General features: G+C 40.3%; 1 protein-coding gene across 1 annotated transcript; it reads right to left on the minus strand.

The window, feature by feature from the left end:
• Window positions 1-87: 87 nt before the first annotated feature.
• On the minus strand, window positions 88-16,593 carry LOC114020133. The gene is made up of 12 exons (XM_043521509.1): window positions 16,585-16,593; window positions 15,129-15,167; window positions 13,937-13,975; window positions 12,987-13,016; window positions 11,511-11,549; window positions 10,368-10,385; window positions 9,278-9,319; window positions 6,321-6,350; window positions 4,666-4,701; window positions 3,764-3,805; window positions 288-332; window positions 88-147 (listed from the first exon to the last, which is right to left on the minus strand). The coding sequence occupies exons 3-12, from the start codon at window positions 13,949-13,951 to the stop codon at window positions 88-90; spliced, it is 357 nt and encodes a 118-aa protein (XP_043377444.1). The 5' UTR covers window positions 13,952-13,975; window positions 15,129-15,167; window positions 16,585-16,593.
• Between the last annotated feature and the right edge of the window lie 2,916 nt (window positions 16,594-19,509).

The raw sequence follows: 19,509 nt of genomic DNA on the forward strand, positions 1-19,509 counted from the left end.
AATTCAGGTACTTATGAACTATATGGTTAATGATTATTCTCAAAATGGATTGGTCATTAACTGTACCTATTATTTATATACTAGTGTCTAACTGAGGCCATTGCTGTTCAGTACAATAGCCAATGTCAGTCTCTCTGGTTCTTTGCACTGTATAATTTTTAGGCACAACAATGGAAACAAAAAGCTCCTACTTCAGTTAATGGGCACAATCTAATTTAAACAAAATGTTTTAATACTAAGTAGCAAATTGAGACAAATCTCCACATATAGAGAGGAAAGGGACTTACCTCTCCACAACCCTTACTGACACCGGAAGAAGACGATCCACCCTGCTGGAAAAAAAAAATCCAAACAATTTATTTTCATTGTAGAAATAATGTTTCAAGCAGGGTTCTGTCTGAAGGAGTGAAGCACCAGACGATAGTAAGTTCTCCAACTTACCTCCCTTTATCTTGCCATCCTACACTATGGAAAGATTTACCTTTCAAAATGAAAGTGAAGAAGGTACTTATACATTTAGGGCCTGATCCAATGTCCATTGAAGTCAGTGGAAAGACTGACTGCAATGCGGTTTGGACCTGGGTTACAATTTTCAGAAGCACTTGAGTGACTTAGGAAACTAACTCCCATTTTCAAAAGAGACTCAGGTTACTTTAGGAGCTTAAATCTCATTTAAAGTCAATGGGATTTAGGCTCTTAAGTGTCTAAATAAGTCTTGAAAATGTGAGTCAGGGTCCTAAGTCACTCAGATGACTGAAAATTCCACTCCTGGCCCTTATTTGTGAATACACTGAAAACAGATGTTACACAAGCTGCCATTGCAGAAGAGTATAGAGGGCACTGGGGACACTGTCCCAGTGAAGTATGCAAGTCCACATATATAGTGTGTATGTTAGAGAGAACGAGAGAGAGTGCACACATGACTAAATACAAATTGCAAACACAGCAAATCTAAGTCATAGAATCATAGAATATCAGGGTTGGAAGGGACGTCAGGAGGTCATCTAGTCCAAGCCCCTGCTCAAAGCAGGACCAATCCCCAATTTTTGCCCCAGATCCCTAAATGGTCCTCTCAAGGATTGAACTCACAATCCTGGGTTTAGGAGGCCAATGCTCTAAACTACTGAGCTATCACTCTCCCCCACCCCCAGAAGCCTGCTACAGATTTGTGGTGTTTGTAATTCGTATTTAGTAGCAAGGTGTTCACCACCACCACTCCTCTGGCACATGTGTAGTTAAGGTCTAACCAAAGGTGAAGCCAACACTGATTTTCAGTGGGGTTTGGGATACTGGATTCACTTCCCAAGTCACAAGCTGCAGTGACTATAGTGTGTCACTAAAGTGTTCATATCTTACTGACCCATGTTAAACCCTGCTGGGGGACTAAAATGTACCTGGTTCTTATTGATGTAGTCTCCTTTCAATGAGGACTATGTTAACATGCTCTAGGTACCCTTTAGAGCAGTGGTTCTCAACCCATGGTCCATGGGCCGTTTGTGGCCCTATCAGCACACAGCTGCAGTCCATATGACATCCTCAGGGCAATACCATATATGTATGTAGATTGTATGTATATATTATGTGGATGCAGACTACATAACACACAGAGAGCTGCAAAGCGGCCCACAATGGTAAATAGGTTGAGAACCACTGAACTAGAGAGTGCCAGCAGGGCCAACGTGGAGAAGTTAGCTTGCAACAGTTTTAGAGCACTCTTCAGTTAACTCCCCTCCAGTCCACATACACACTTCAGGGACCAGCTTCACATGCCCTGGTAGGTTATTCATGGGATCAGCCTTTTTTTTTTCTTCTGCTCTGCACCACTTGCTCCAAAGCTCACCCTGCTCTTCTGGTGAAAATGCACTGCTAGGATCTTTGAATGCCGTTCAGCAGGAAGAAACAAGAAGCCAAGGAAGTCATGTTTGATACAGACAAATAAGGCCAAATTCTATGCTGATATAAATTGTCACAGCACTATTAACTTCAATAGAGTGGTGCCAATTTACCCCAGTAGAGAATTTGGCCCACAGATTTTGACATAATTTCAGGGCACTAGTGAAGAAACATGCAGTGACTTGCGTATATTGTGACAATTCTAGTTTGGACCCATTGCAAACAGCATTTCTGCATTCTGTATCCTCAGCCCTCTCTCTCTCTTTATTAACCTACAGTAATTTAACCCTGCAACAACAAATTATGCCAACACTAGAGGACATAATCCAAACAGTAGGGAAGCAATTGATTACTCAGAAGATAACTAAGAGCAGAGGAGAAAAGATTGCTTACTTGGCTGCTCTGTGAAATATTTGGTTGCCCTGTGCAATAGTGGACTGCCCCGGTGAAGGAAGCAGAAGCCATTTATTTCATTGTAAAAAAAAAAAAAGCATATTTGAATACTGTTCTATTAGTGTAAGGCACGTCTGCTGGTATTTCTTACTTGTGAGACGAAAGGAACAGGTGGAGAACACTGTATTAGTGACCTTTGACGCCACTCCACTGATTTAATATGGGACCTGCAGAAGCTAAAGTGATGTTATGTTGTGTTTTGAGCACACAGAGACAGTTTTGATTTTCAGATAGAAGAGCACTGTTCGTTTAAAATTGTATTAATAAGTCCATGTGAATATATGGAGTCTGTGTAGTTAAGTGCACCTGAGCCTTAAATGAGAGATGAGGTATCCATGATCCCATCAATGGAATGACCATCCTTTAGATGCTGGTCTGAGCTAGTAAGTTTTCTTCTGAGTGCTCAACTACTGCAAGCAACATTCAGGGTAAAAAATTGAGAAAAATAAATATGGTTTACCTGACTTTGTGAGGAGGACTGATTTCTCTAAAGAAGCCAGTTATTTCTTTGTGAAAGGATAAACCACATGATCGCGTCCGTACAACATTTAAGAAAGAATCTAACTATGAATGATTCTTGGCATTTGAATAACAGAGGACATGACTAGAATTGCAAAAGGGTTGGAAACTATATGACAGTTTCCCTAAGCAATAGTGACCCTAATGAAAATAGGTATGCTTCCTTTTTAAAATGTGCTTGTCTGAAATTCATTTGGGAAAAACTGGGAGAGGCCAAAAAGAAGAATGAAAAAGAAATAGAGGAAGTGGAAACTGTTCCAGAATTATTCAATAATAAACATAAAGTTAGGAGTAAAGACAGGAGTAAAAAGAGGACAGTCTGAATAAGCAGAGATGTGAAAAATGGTTCCTTGGTTTTTAAATTAATTATATGAACCTCAGCAACTTGAATACATATCTAAGTTAAGATTAAATTAACAATGTTAGACAGAAACGGTGGGGGGAAGAGGGGAAGCTGTTACTGATCTGTATATATTGAATTCTGAGAGAAGCAAATCACCATAAAGGGATTTATGGACTGCATGGATACATCTGCTAACTAATGTAGAGTTGATTGTCAGTAATTACACAGCATCCTTCTGCTCTTGTTTAAGAATAACACAAATAATTGCAGTCAACCCAATGGCTCTTTATTTGACTTTGGACCATTTGTGTTGGCTCTCCACAAACGCACATGCTTTGCTAGAATATTCACAGAAAGCAAATTTGATTGCTGTAGTTGTAAAAAAAAAAAAAAATTATTTTTTTTTTATTCTTTACAGCTCTCCCACCACCAATGATACCAATATACCAAATCTGTGTTTTAAGATTTTGGCTGCTTAGAAGCTTTCCGTGCTTAAAAGCAAAACAAAACAAAAAACACAAAAAAACCCTATAGAATGGATATAAAAGTACATACGTGGCCATTGGTTTTGCTGTTCTGTGAGGTAGAAGATAGTATCTGTAAAGAAACGATAAATCAGTAATTTTGCTGTGAAAAGGCTTTGATTACATGCCATACTGTCTCAGTAAAAGAAACCCATCTGTATTTATCTGGATGGTGGAAGGAATATACAAAGAAGGGTACAAGCTTTGCCTCTGTTCCATTAGGCTACATTATGGAAAGTTGAGAGTATACTCCTGCGAAAAGGTCATATCTGGTGAAAGAGCACCATTTACTGAATGGTACTCAAATCTCCTCCAGAGTTGCTTTGAATCTATACAGAGACGTAGAAGAGGCAAATTCTAATGAACATTGATGTATCCAGGTATGTGTACATTCAATGATCATCCTTTAGGTGTCAATCTGAGCTAATAGCATCTCCTAGGAAAATCAGTCAAATGTATATACACAGGTTATTTAACTACAGAGGAATCTGAAGTGTTTTGCCAGAATATTAACCTGATGAGAGTTTTGCTTGAGTTAACAGTGCTGGATAAGCCCCTATTTTACTTTTCACCATTGATAGGGAGCAGTGAAGACACATTCTGTCTCATAAAGCTTCCCACACTTCTCCAGTGCAGTGGTGAGGTGCAAATTGCTACACCCCTTTAAAGGGGTACATCATACACATGTCCCACCATGGGGAGGGCAGAGCCATGGTCAACTTATTCCCCTTCCTATCTGCCCCTTCAGGGTACAGTGTTCCCCTTCGTGAAGGGGCTGCAATTCTGGTAATTCTTTCTGCGGTAATTCTTCAAAACTCTTTCCCTCCCCCCCATGCCTGTGTAAGGACCATCCAGAATCTAGCCCTACATCTCTGGTTACCGTAAGAGGCACATCAGGACAAATCTTTAAACACAGTGTAAGATTGTGCTTACCAGTTTACAGATAACGATGTTGTAGGAAGAGGAACTCTGTAAAGAAACCCAACAACAGTTACTTCCGTGTAAGCAGGGTTGTTTGAATACAACTGTATCTCAGCAAAAGAAATGATTTGTATTTATCTACTCAGTGAGGGGAGAGCCTGCAGAGAGTTGCCTAGTCCTTATTTTGCCCCTACTGATCACCACTGGACACTAAATGAAAGGTCTAAAATGGAGGTTTTAGGAAAGTTTAAAAAAAACCAACAAAACCAATAACCCTGGATAATTATGGGCCAAATTAGTGAATTATACATTGGCCTATATGAAGGGCACTGCCAAGCCATACCAATCTAGAAGAAACTGCCAGGGGGATTTTGTCACAATCAGAGCGGTTTGACACTGGCTGGTGTGTAGAGAGGGGAAGCAGGTATGGCCCCAACTTGCACTCCTCTCTCCAGGCCCACTTTGGGTAGTTTGTAGCCCTGGGGGCTCTAGGAGGCACAATTTCTGCACAATTCTCAAAATCTCCCTATGGTGGTCTAGCTCTGCACAAAGTCCTGTACAAATAGCACAATGTGGCACCTAAGTACTAAGGCCAATATTTTCCAATCTGTATGTCTAAGGACACGCCTCCAAATCCATATTATAGGCATCTAAGTAAAACTGATAACTTTCAGAGGTGATGAGCATCTCTAGCTACCACTCATGTCTATAGGAGCTACCACTCATGTCTCTGGAAAATCAGGCCACTTTTCTGTAGCTGCCTTACTTTGGCTAAAAATTTGAAACCTGTGTGCCAAGAGGACTTTGGGACAGATTTTTTAAAGGCAAAAATAAGAGTAAGGTGACCACTGACTTTCAATAAGAGATGTGTGTCTAACTATTCCATGTTCCTTTGAAAATTTCCCCCTTGGTACACATGGTTTCCACATAGAAAACTTCATGCCCTGAAGTCACTCCTCAGGGGACATATCCAACATTTGGATAACAGTCTTCTCCCTAATGGACCAACTACTCTCGTCTCTATTTTTTCTTTTTTAAACAGTGAGAGAATTCCAGGCTTTCGAGTGCCCCAATTCAGTCTTGCAATGCAATGTAAACACACATATTAGAGTTATACTGTGAAGAAATGCCTTACTGACCTGGATAAGAAGAAAAAAAAATGAACATGGAGGAGGAAATTAATTTTTAAACAATTTGTGTCTCAGCAGTTTTACAGCCCGATTTATTTGTATTTTTTCTTCTATTTAATTGAAACTTTTAAAAATAAATTAAAAATGTCAGTGTAATAAATAATTATAATTGAACAACCTTTTAACTTGGTAATAAATGATATGATGGCTAGTAAACTCCACCACTGGCCAAGGAGTTGTTTTCTTTCTCTACACCTTGGTTTTCAACCTCAGAGTTTACTCAACCCAGGATATTGTTATTACCTCGTAAAAAAGGAAGACCCTGTACTTATCATTTAAGTAGCCACCATCATCCTCTAGATCTCTCTATTGCTTTAGCCATAGTAATGCTACCTTTCAACAAAAGTTGCTACACAACAATTAATGGAAGTAGTAAATAAATGTTTTGTTGTGAGTTGGACTAAGAGGCAAGTTAGGTAAAAACACAAGTACAGTGGGAGGGGGGTGGGAGGAAGTAGGGAAGGGAAGAATACTCACTCTATCACAAGGATTGACTTTTTGTCCACCCTGTAAAGCAACCGGAAACCTAGTCATTTTCTTGTAAAATAGATTGTTTAAATACAACACTGTTTCAAGAAAAGAAACTTATAGATTGTTTGATGGAGTGAAGGACCACAGGAGGTTCCATGTTTGCCTCCCTTTGTTCATCCACCCTGCACTATGGATTGGTTTAGTATGGGTGGGGTTCCTCCAAATATTAAATAAACTGAATACGTAGACAATTTTCATTTTGAGAATTGTAATATTTTTAGTCAAATAGGCTCTGTTTGTTTGTAAGGTGGTTACCTGGCCAAAGATACTGCAGCTCTGTGATGAAGACAACCTTGTGAAGAAACCATTTATTTCTTTGTAAATGGGTTTGTATGTTGAATTTTTTACTGCTTGCTCAAAAGACACCTATTTTTATTTGCCTATATGTGAGAGGGAAAGACTAGAGGAGGAAGAAGACTCCACTGTAGCCATGTCCACTGTAGAAATTTTCATATGTTACTCCCAGTGGGATGTGCTACCCTCCTGCTAGTACCAGATGATCCACTACTGTAGAACAGGCACAAGTGGTTTTATCACCACATCAGTAAACCGTGGTAAAAATGGGTGAGTACTGTCTATTCTAACACACTGGTGGTAGTGTCAGATCTAGTGTAGACAACACCTGAATCTCCCCAAGGGACTGTTCCATAGTTGGCAATTGATAGAGCACAGCAGTGTTTTGGCCATGTCCTCTCTTCCTGCAACACCTACTATGTTGGGCTTACTGGGGGCAAAGTAATGTACTACGTCATTCTACATACACTAGAAGGTGATGTGCTGGCCATATTGGTTCTACATGACATGAGAATCCCAAACTGGCGAGATAGATGAGCTTTTGCAAAGAATCTCACTCACCTCTCTCAATTTTTAATCACATTTATTTAAGCAAGGCTCCAACAACCACGACTATTAGCCATAATCAAATGGTAAGCACATGTTTAGTTAGAAAGCAGCACATAGAAGCAAAACTGCGGTGGGAGAGGTTTACTTTGCCATAGGACTGGCTTTTTTGTGAGCTCTTTACAAGAAACCAGTAATCACCTGGAAACAGGGTTTATTAAAAGAGTGCACTGTTTGTACAAAGAACATCTCTGGGAAGATTTCATGTGGGGGTTCTTTCTAAGTAAGAGAACGTAGTCTTTCAGCAAGATAATTCTGGTTATGTATGTAATGTTTCCAAAGAGAAAGTGGACTATGTCTTCTATTGAGTGGAATATATGGATTTGCCTCTACTTATCAAACACAAAAATATGGATAAAGGATGTTTTGGGGCCCTGACATTTTACACACATCTATTAGGGATCATAAAGATGATTTTTCAGAAAAAAAAATCATAAATAAATCCAAAAAGTTCTGGGAAACCTAAACTAGAATTAAACAATGGCTAAAATATTTGGGAAGCAGTTTCAAAATTCTACTGTTCCTGCTCAAGTCAATGGCAAAGTTTTTAATGTGGTACATTAATATTGCTGCTGCCCGAGAAACAGTGTCCACTCTATAAAGAGCCCAGAAGCCAATTTCTTTTTGATGAGGAACTGTTCAAATAGTATATTGTTTCAAGAAAAGAAACCATACCATACTATACTTGTGGTATGAAAAACCAGATGAGGTTCAGTTTTCCCTCCTGTTATTCCACCACTCTATCTAGTGCCAGTTGTCATATTCTCAGAGAAAATGTCATTTTATAGAATAAGTTCTGTTTGATTTTATAGTACTTCCAAGGGGTCCAAATAATCCTGTTCACCAAACACAGATTTGCCTTAATACAGATTTGTCATGGCCAAATGCAAAATGCAAATGTTTAATTTTTAAAAAAGAAAAGCTATGGTATACAACTTTAAAATAAAAATCATGTGAAATTATGAGACATATCTTCTTCACTTTACAACATAACGTTGTTTAAAAGCATTTCAAAAACCAAATATTCTACTCTAGTGACCATTTATCACGCCAAATTAGGGGGAAAAATCATGGAGGGATCTCACTCCATACTGGGCTGGCAAATCCATAACTGTGTATAAAATATCTTTAAAATAACTGTTTTTTGCCATGAAAGTCATAAACACACTGAGCCAGATTCTCAGCTTGTGTAAACTGGTGTAGCTACTTCATTGAAACTGAGAATCTGGCCCATGGCCTTGCTGATTATAATAGGGAAGAAGAGCAGAGGGCAGGTGACTATTTGCCTTGCGGGTAAGATTATGTATAATCGAGAAGCCATGTATCTCCTTGTAGGATATAAAAGTATGATGTAACCCTTCAATAAAAGTAATGGACATAATCTAATTGCTAATTAATTAACTGTTCAGTTACAAAGAGACATGCTGAGACAAAATTATAAGTAGAGAGGGGAAAATGCTTATTTGAGTATGGACTTTCATCTCATATGAGGAAGAACTCTGTAGAGAAATCAGAAACTAGTTATTACCATGTGAAAGAGCTTGTAAACTTTCAGGTTACAATTGTGACTTGTAACCTGCAAAATCTTTTTAATGCTGAATAAAACGGAGGGCCAGATCCTCAGCTGGTACAAATCAATCTATCTTCATGGACTCCAGTGGAGCTTTGCTAGTTTACACCACCTTATGATCTGACCTTGGAAGATAAGCAGGCCTAGATGGTTAAGGTCATGTAGATATTGACAGCACTAAAGAATCAAAGGTTTCCATATTGTATTGTTACTGAAAATAACGGCATAGTCATGAGTCACTAATTTATAGCATCCCTGACTTGCCGAGACCACTGTCAGATAATCTTAGACATCTCCTAGCTCTCTGTCCATAGTTTGTCCATTTTCAACTAAGGCTCCCATTCAACTAATCCACTGGAGCTGAATAAGCATTCAGTTCACTTAGAGGCATGTTGGGATAAAACTCTAAACACAATCAGGAAAGCGTGCTTACTTGTACATGGATAATGCTGCCATGTCCAGAATTGGCCAAGATCTGTAAAGAAACCAGAGGCTATTTAATTGGGCTTGTTTAAATGAAATACAGTTTCAGGAAAGGAATGATTTGTACTTCCCTGATTAAGGGAGTGAAGGAGCAGGTGAAACTTGAGTTTGTCTCCCCATTTCCACCACACAATACTATGGAAAGGTTTACTCTAGAGATTCTTTGAAACTAAAAATAAACTGCATATAATTCTGGGCTAGATCCTCAGATGTGGCAAATATATGCTCTGCAGGTCTCAGGAAGCAGGCTGGCAAGGGGGCAGGCAGGTCCCTAGCTTAAATTAGGGTATGTCTAATTCTAGGGTTGTGATTCCAAGCTCATGTAGACACTCTCACACTAGCTCTCATTGAGCTAGTGTGCTAAAAACAGAAGCATAGCAGGCAGCGGTGAGCAGTGGCACAGGCTAGTCATACTGAGTACGCACCCCACAGGGGTCAGGTGGGGTTGTTCTTGCCACAGCTCGCCTGTGTTGCCACGTGATGAGAGCTAGCACAAGTATGTCTACGTGAGCTGGGAATCACACCCTACCTCACAGTGTAGACAGAGCCTTAGAGTATCTGCTACTACAGCGCTTTGTGGCTGACAGTGCCACAGTGCTCAGGTTGTTGGTGCTTGAGGGGGGGATGGAGCCTTGCTGCTGCCTCTTCCCTGCCCTGTCCCCTTCCCACCTTGTGCATTTGCAATGTGAATAGGGATAGAGCTGCCCTTGAACAAACTGGAACTCTGCCTCGCCTTTATGTGGACCATGATAGGTTGGGGACGAGCCTTTATGTTCCCTCACCCTCTCTGCCTGGGCATTATATGGATGCGTAGTATCTGTCCTTTGATCATTTTATCTAGGATAATGAAAATTTTCAGGTGACGCTCCATTCCACCTCCTAACAGCAATCCACCCAGAATCCTACGCCACTTCCATACAGATCGGTCCCACTGGTTCTGCAGGGATCATGGACATCCTTCCATATGGGAGAAACCAGGCATAGGATTTGCACTCATAATAGCATGAAATTATAAATACAGAAGAAAAAAAAATGCTTACCGATGGGAAAGTTTCACGCTGTAAAAGAAACCAGAAATCTGATTATTTTGTGTAAGGGTTTGTTTAAAATAGACTATTGCTTCAGAAAAAGAACCCTATTGCCTGGATGAAGTGAAAGACCAAAGGCAAGTGCACAACCTATTTTGTCTCTCTTCATTGCACCATCTACGCTATAAAAAGGTTTACCATGTATGACGATTCTTTGAAAATTAAAGTAGTGTTTATACTTCTCCATTCAGTTTTGAGTACACAGTAAAAACTATGACACTTTTCGTCCCCTAGTGAAAGAGTTCCGTTCATTTGAGTGGCAACTAAAATGATAGTAGTCTATGTCTTCCTATAGAGTACACAGATCCAAGAGTCTGATCCAAAGTCCGGGAGTCAGTTGGAGTCTCTTTGTACCTTAGAATATTGTGGGTGTGGAGATGTGGGGGGGAAAATTCTAACGCACGGTGAGGTGTCCATAGCCCCAGACATTTAACACCCATCATTTGTGAGAGATGTTCAGCTTTTCAGTCAGCTGACCACGCCAAGAATAGCAGAATCTGAAGGATTTAGTACTAAGGAAGGTTACTGGAGGCAAATGGAAAAAAGGGTATTTTGCCACATTTCGTTCTGAAACAAGTCCTAAATATTTCATCCATTTTTAGGCAGAAATTATTTTAGTCTGAAAGAAAGATTTCAAAGTGAATGGGTACAACAGAACTACAACAGCTGGAAACTAAAGACTGAAGTAAGTTTACAGAAGAAAGTTGCAACAGAAACAGGAAGATGAAGTGGCCTTGTCTGAGGTAGATATAATGGTTAGTGAGTTCTGGGATCAGCAGTGAATCAGACCACTATACAATTACAGAACATAATCATATACTTGTGAGTCAATAACAACATTCCTGTAACCTGACTGGGACAATTTCATTTCTGTATAACATCAAATCATTGCAGTGATCTCTTAACTCTCTATGTAACTTTTAGTAATTTAGTCAGCCTTTTTCTCTATGCATAATTGCATCAGTAATATAATCCCGCTCAACAAAAGCTTCCGCCCAACAACCAGACTGCTGTATCTATCTGAGAGCTAAGCATGTGGCTATTCAGAAGCACTTGGATTCATAACTCTAAGAATTGTGGAGAAAGGATGCTTACCACAGGTGGATAAGGTTTGCTGTCGGGATAGGACACTGGCTGTAATGAAACCAGAAACAAGTTATTTTCTCATAATGGGGGTTTATTTAAAATGCAGTATTGTTTCATGAAAAGAAACCTCTCTGTACTTAAAAGTTTGATGGAATGATAATGACTAGCACTTACACAATATTTATATATCTGAAACCATGTTACAAAAAGTATTATTATCCCCATTTTACAGATGGGTGAACTGAAGCACCAAGAGCTAAGTGACCTGCCCAAGGCCAACAGTGAGTCACTGGAGGGCAAGTTGCAGCCCCCAGCAGTGAGTCTCACAACCTGGGCCTACAGACTCAGGCTGGAGGAGCTTGTGCTACAGTGCTAAAAATAGTGTGTAGATGTTCAGGCTTGGGCTGGAGCTCGGCATCTGAAGCCTAGGGTGGAGGATGGGCTTCAGAACCTGAACTACAGCTCTAGTTGCAAGGTCTACATAGCTGTTCTTAGTGTCATAACATGAGCCCCGCGAACCTGAATCTATAGACCCGGATATGGAGACTTGCTGAAGCGGGTCCTTTGCATGGAAAGCCAAAAGAGGACGCACGCTCCGTTTTGTGTCCTTTCATTCACTCCTGTTCTATGGGAAGGTTTAATATGGAGATCCTTTGAAAATTAAAGCAAACTCAATAGTAATATGTTGTTTTGCTCATAATGTTGTTTTTCTGGCGAAAAGTTTGTTTTGACTGAATTAAAAAAGGAAAATAGCCCATATTCTTGAGTGGAGTAATTACCGTGACAAGAAGTGACTTTATTGCATATACAAGGGAATTGAGAGGGAGAATTGGGTCATTTGATTTTAAAAATAGGTAATTTTAAAAAATCTCATGGTATTCTTTTAATGCCAGAATAAATAGGAATTTGAGGTGGCCATACTTATGGTGATTTGGATGGAGAGGTCTGACGAGTCACAAATCTGAGTGTAGGGGTTTGCCTACTATGGGTTTATCAATCATTTCCATACAATAGTGACTCAGTCCATGTACAACATCCTTGTACTCCAATTGTTTGTCTGAGACTACTCGGTTTCAATATTATGGGCCAAATTAATCCCTGGTGCCAATTCCATTGGCTTTACACCAGGGATGAATTTAGATCAATCTCATCCTAAAGTTCCCTTTGTAACAAAAACTATAGTGCCTTCCATCCTATGATGTCTTAAAAAAAAAAAAAAGCATAGACAGCTTTGTAACTATAGTACTTTATCCACAGTACAGTCTACCTGTCAGCAAAAGTTGCCATAATATAACTCTTAAGCCTAACGCATTTAACAACTAGCAAACCAAGTATTTGGTTACTGAGAGATAATATGGGAAACAGCTTTGGGCCAACGTCTCAGCTGGTGTAAACTAGTATAGCTTCATTCAAGTTAAAGGCGCTATACCGATTACACCTGCAGAGAATCTGACCCTTTAAATTCAACAGAGAATGAGTGCTTACCTTTTGAATACCACTGCCTGAGGAGACAGACTGTGAAGAATACAGAAACCAATTATTTACTTAGAAAAGAGTTTGCCAAATTTAATTCAGTACCTATCAGACAGGAGACAGTAATAGCTATAAGATCTTGGATTGCCAAACCATGAAACATGTGAAAGAAAAGTATTCTTATGTGGGGCAATTAATGAATAACACAGGCAACAGATTAATGGGAGAACAAGAGTTATCGTAACCCAACTGTCGACATTGTTTCTAGTACAATACCCAGTTATTTCTGCCAGTTTCATACACAACAAATTTATGTTGAAAAGAAAGTTTCAAATAGTTGAAGTAACAAATCTAGGTGGAATGTTAGGTAGAGTGAAATGATTATTTGAAATGTAAGATAAGTCATACGTTGACAGTAGAAAGTTAGACCTTGATTCCCTTGATCAGAGGTAGAAACATCAGGAGAACATAGAAGACTGTAGGAACAGAGCCAGCTGGAAGTAATGGAATTCTCCATATGAACAGAAATGTTTTTATGAAGTTTAAAACAATTTCCAGAAACCTCCCACCACACTGACCCACACATACACTTCCCATATGGCAGAATCAGAGGAAACTCCTATGTGTAAATTTTGCTTTTTGTTCCGAGTATCCACCAGAGAAAACCTTTCTGGTGAAAGTATTTTGTTTGTTTCCAATAGTAATCAAAATAGAAAATATCTGCTGTCCGTTTGTAGAAAAAATGAATAATCCAGGGTCAGTTTAACCAGGAAGAAGGAAATTAACAAAGTGGAGCTATGTAATGCCCCATAACTGCAGCATTCATCTGCTGAAATCATTTGGGCTAGTAATATTACCTAATAATTTCAGGACATCCCTCTCTAAGGTCGTCCCATGAATTTCCCCACAGTAGGGCAACATTTGGGCCTACCTAGTTAATACAGTAGAGAATGTGTTCCTACCTGGCCATAGGACATGCCGGTGTTAATTGAGACAGCACTCTGTAAACAAACCACAGACCAGTTACTTCTTTGTAAAATGGCGTGTTTCAATAAAATACCATTTGGGGAAATGAAACCTACATGGAATTCTTTGTTTGGTGGCATGGAGGACTAGGGGAAGGTACAAATATTAAGCTAAATTCTGATTTCAGTTACAGCTGAATAAATTCAGAGTAACTCCTCTGACTTCAGTTAAGCTACTCTGGATTTATGCCAAGGTTACTGAGATCAGACTCTTCCAACATTCAACTACATTACATCATATGTAAGTTTAATGGATGGTGTTCTTTTGAAATTAAAGTTTACACTCATATGTTTAGGTCATGTTCCAGCACAGCATGTAAATACAAGCCTAACTTTAAGCTTAGCTTGGCACTAGTCCCATTGTAAACAGATCACGGGCTCAGTTCTCAGTACACATCAGAGAAAGTGCCACCTTTCTGGTGAAAATATTTTGCTCGTTTCAATGGCATTCAAAATAGGAATAGAAAATAATGTCACTTCAATACAATTATAAGAAAAAAGGGACGTTGACAGTACATAAATTCTCTAGATTAATACAAAAATCAAAAAGCGTTGCTAAAAGAATCAACTGATATTATGGGTCATGTTTTTCAGCCAGGCAAAGGGAACTCCACCAAGAAAAGGAGGGTTAAATTGAGCAGTGAGTGTGATATAATACACAATGTAGGGTGGATGACAATATTAAAAAGAGGAATCTGAAAAGCAGGCAGTACTTGACTAAGAATAATACAAAGAACATCATCTCAGATGAACGTAGGGAATAGTTAGGCAGAATATGGAACTGGGGATAGAAACTAACAATTATGGTTGCCTTTCTTGTTTTAGAGATACAAATGTTGAGATATCAGACCACTAACAAATCAGTGGAATGGTTATTGACAATTAGCATTTACTTTTGGGTCAGTAACCCTACAACATATTTGTGCTTGGTTAACTGAGACAATTTTGTTTCAGCATAATGCTAACTAACCTCAGACATCCTCTAGCTCCTGCCTCATCTTTATCCAAAGTAATCTAACTCTGCAACACAATGACTGTAATGGATCTAATACAATTTGCAACAAAGTGTTGAATTATTGAGTAGTATTTTGGGAGAAAACATCAAATACAGAGGGAAACGAATACTTACATCTTTACAGCCATATTTGCTGTATATGCCATAAGTGCCCTGTAGAGGAAACAGAAAGTACTTATTTTGTTATTGTTGTTGTAATTACTACAGAAGAGTAAGCACAAGTACACAGAACCTCAACTCTGGCTGGTCTTCAAGTCTGGGAGATGCAAAAGATCCTGATGCCTCCCCCCAGTTCTGCACTATACCTCCACAAAAGGGCTAGGCACATTCTGGCCCTAAATAAATTAATATATGCTGGTATTAACAGAAATGTCTGATGATTTTGTAAATAGATTATTTAATAGAAAAATAATTTAAATTTGCTTTAAAAAAATCGCCCACATTATGTTTGCAGCCTGCCACTGTCTCCTGGTATGGTCTTTTGAGGGACCTCTGCTTCTTCTGACTGGCCTTCCTTAGTTTGCTCTCAGTCTCTTGGCTGTGTTCATGGAGGGAGCCTGGTGCAGGTGCAGGTGCAGGTTGCCCCTTTGCTGTCCCAGGCCTTTCTACCTCCTCTTCCTTCTCTGTACTCTCCCCTTTATAGCAGGCCTTGTTTCCTTTATTGGTTGCAGCTATGGGTGCCTCCCTCTATGACTGCTTGCTTGTAAACAGGAGAGATTCTCCTCTCCCTTCTGTTTATGCTCAGTATGGGGTTTGTAGACCCCATTACACAGCCCAACATTGTAGTATTTTGCTGGTGTATGTAAAACAGAAAGCTTAAACTAAAGAGAAGCAAAAGTTAAATGGAGCCTCCTGTTTTCATTTTCAAAGTGAATGTAAGGTAAAATGTCAAGAACCAGCAAAAATGGTGAAAAAGTAGTGTATATTTTAAAAGTTCTTTTAATATTAACAATCTTATGTGTTGTTAGTAACACAAGCAAGGATTTTTTTTCCAAAATAAAGGTAAACATTGATTACTAAATTTTAGTTTCTCTCTGCTGATTTCAAAATTCATGTAGAAGTGAGTTTTATTTATTCCAACCTCTCATGATAAGAATGTTTCAGATGTTCTCCAAGCACTCAGTCCTGTGAGGTGCTGAGCGTTCTCAACCCACAGACTTTAGTAGGAACTGAGTGTGCTTAGCGCCTTACTGGATAATTGGATTTACTTGTCGAAGATTTTTAACCTGACAGTGTTCCTTTAATACAGGAAGGAATATAAAATGGAAGTAGCGATATTTATTGTGGAGTTACAGCTGCTGAATTCTGAGGTCAGCAGCAAATCAGAATACACAGACTGGCGTAGTCTATGAATGTTATGAGTCTATGAACTGGGCAGCATCCTTGCCTTCTGATTAGCTGAGTCTATTCTACTTGAGTACATTGTCAAAATCATCTCTTAGTTTTTCTACATTACTTTTGCTATAAAACAAAAGCTCCCACATTAACACTAATGTAACTGATAGCTAAGCATTGTAGTTAAAATAGTCACACTGGGACAAAATTCAGTGAAGATGAGAAAAGTGCTTACTGGGACACATCCACCCCGGCCTCCTCCTGGAGAAATGACTCCAACCTGAAAGAAAGAAGATGCCAGTTATTTCCATGCTTTATGAAACACGGGAAAAGAAATCTTCAATTTTCAGCACCAAAAGTCTGCATTGCCATTCAGCCGTATGTGGAGACTGGGGATACGTACAGGTGGATGTTATCATACAGTTTGAGTCAGTAACTGTGGCACACGCATATGATGTGATTGCCTGGAACAATTCCATTTCAGTAGGATAACCTCAGCCATCCTCTTAGTTTCCATATAATTTTATCCTTAGGAATGTAGCCCTTCATCAAACCCCTCACAACAGAAGTAGGGAACTAATTCTCCACCTGGGAAGTTGCTAAAAGTTGCATCGTGGAGATACCCTCTACAAACTAGAGAAAGAGGGCTGACTTGGGAATAGCTATTGCTGTCCTGTGAAACATGGATAAATGATAAAGAAACTGGAAATAATTAATTTCCTTGTAATAGGGCTTGCTAAGCTGAGCTACTGTTTTAGGAACAGAGAACTCCCTCTGCTTATCTCCCTGGTGAGGTGAAGGACAAGAGCAGATTCCACGTTCCATGATGTCTCCATCCGCTCTCCTGCCCTTCACCTCAAAAGAATTTCCCTCCTTCAATTTGAGATTCTAGCTGATAGGGGCAGAAGCAGCCAAAAGCAGCGCTGGCAGGGATGCAGTCAAATGAACCCAGCTGGGACCACCCCTCCTGCCAGCATCCTCTTGGCTATAATATTGTGAAGGGGACCGCCCCCATACTGACTCTGGGGTCGCTAGGACCCAGGTGGTGTCTCCCCTTCCCCCTTGTCATGGGGCTTCAGAGAAAACTGGAGACACTAACCAGCCAGAGCTGCCAGCCAATATAGGCAGAAGCAGGTACCTTTGGTCCTTCAGACATTCCAATAACTTTCTACAGTTTTGACTGGATATTCTCTGCCTTGCATTGACTGACTGTTCAGCCAACCTTCCTTCCTCCTCCTCCTCCTCCTCCATAGTCTCTTCACCTCAACTTCATCCGCACCTGCTTCTCTTACCCTCTCCTCCCGTCCTCTCCCCTTGCCCCTTCCCCTCCCTTTTCCTTCCATGTAGTTGATCCCGTCCTAAATACCACACCACAAAAAATCATGGAACATAACAGTTGTTGCCATCACATTGTTCACTCTGCTTGTGTGCTCTGCCCCTTCCTTCATCCTGGGTCTGTCTTGTCTCTTTAAGACTGTAAGCTTTTTGGAGTAAGGATCTTCTACTTCTCTGTGTTTGTACAATGCCTAGCACAATGGGGCCCTACTCTTGGCTGGCCCTCAGGAACCACTGTAATGAACATGTTAATAAAAATAAAATTTGGATGTAAAGAAAAGACTTCTTTGAAAATAAAATTAAATTAACTACATATGAGTGAGATTTCAAGCCCACACTATAGAAGGTATCATTTTACTGGAGAAGAAGTTCTGTTTGTCTGAAAGGTACTGAAAATGGATAATAGTCCATGGTTTGGAATAAATGCAGTGAGCTGAGCTAATCACACAAGGGAGCATGAAAGAGGGGAGGAAAATTGTAATGGAGGGTGAGGTATGTAAGCCCACAGAAATTCCATACTCAGCCTTCAGGAGTCAAGACTGAGGTAGTAAAATTTCCAAGAAGTGCATGTGAGGAAGAAAATAATTGTTGTACATGCAATTTAGTGAGGTAGGGATGAAGAGGTCTGAAATGCAACAAATAGGAGAAAGCAATTTACTGGGATGACAAGGGAAAAAGAGATATTGTGATTCTCTTGCTTTCTGTCTGTAATAATGTGCCCTTTCAGCAAGAGCCTCAACAACAAAAAGTAAAGAACCCGATGAAACCTATAACGATCACTGCAGTGTGGTCCTGAACCAAAGCCCATTGACATCAATGGGAGTATTTCAATTGATTTCAATTCACTTTGCATCAGGCTCTTACTGAGCTGAATGCTGATCAACTATATAAATAAATAAACCAACTCTAATACTTTGAAGAAACAGCTCATATAGCTACTGCCGGCCAATGCGGAACCTTGCACACCCATAGGCACCGACTCTGTGGGTGCTCTGGGGCTGGAGCACCCAAGGGGGCAAAATGGTGGATGCTGAGCATCTGCCGGCAGCTCCCGCATCGGCTCCCCACACACCCACCCCCAGTACCTCCTGTCCACCGGTGGGCCCCATGGCTCAGACCTCCCACTCCCTCCCCGTGCCTCCCGCCTGCTGCGAACAGCTGTTTTGCGGCATGCAGGAGGCTGCGGTGGGGGGAAGGGGCGGAGCAAGGACGTGGTGCGCTCAGGGGAGAGTGTTGGAACTGAGCAGGAAGAGGTGGGTCAGGAAGAGGCGGGGCAGGGGTGGGGCCTTGGGAAAGGGGTGGAGTGAGGCAGAGCCTGGGACAATGCCGGGGTCAAGCACCCCCCAGCACTTTGGAAAGTCGGCGCCTGTGTGCACACCCTGTAAAGAAACCATAAATCAGCCATTTCTTTGTAGAAGGACTTGTTAGAACACAATAGCTTTTTAGAAAAATAACCTTCCTGTAATTTCCTGTGTGGTAAGGTGAAGGGTAACAGAAGTTTCACATTCCATTTTGTCTGCCTTTATCTATTGCTTTACACTAGAAAGGCTTGATATAGTAGTAGCAGAAGGATTCTGCTGAAGAGTCATCAGAACTGAAAAAATACCACATGTGCTGAGGGGACATTTGACCTGAATTAGTCATATGGAGCCTAATCCAAATCCGACTGAGGTCAATGGAAAGACACTTATGGGCCACCTCGATTACATTGAACTCATTAGCACTACAAAAGTGATTTTTCCTCCCTTCTTGTCAACTGTTGAGAATAGCCCACTTCCACCTTAATTGAATTGGCTTGTTAGCACTGACCCCCTACTTGGTAAGG

Source organism: Chelonia mydas, chromosome 8 (assembly GCF_015237465.2).
Source record: "Chelonia mydas isolate rCheMyd1 chromosome 8, rCheMyd1.pri.v2, whole genome shotgun sequence".
Lineage (NCBI taxonomy): Eukaryota > Metazoa > Chordata > Testudines > Cheloniidae > Chelonia > Chelonia mydas.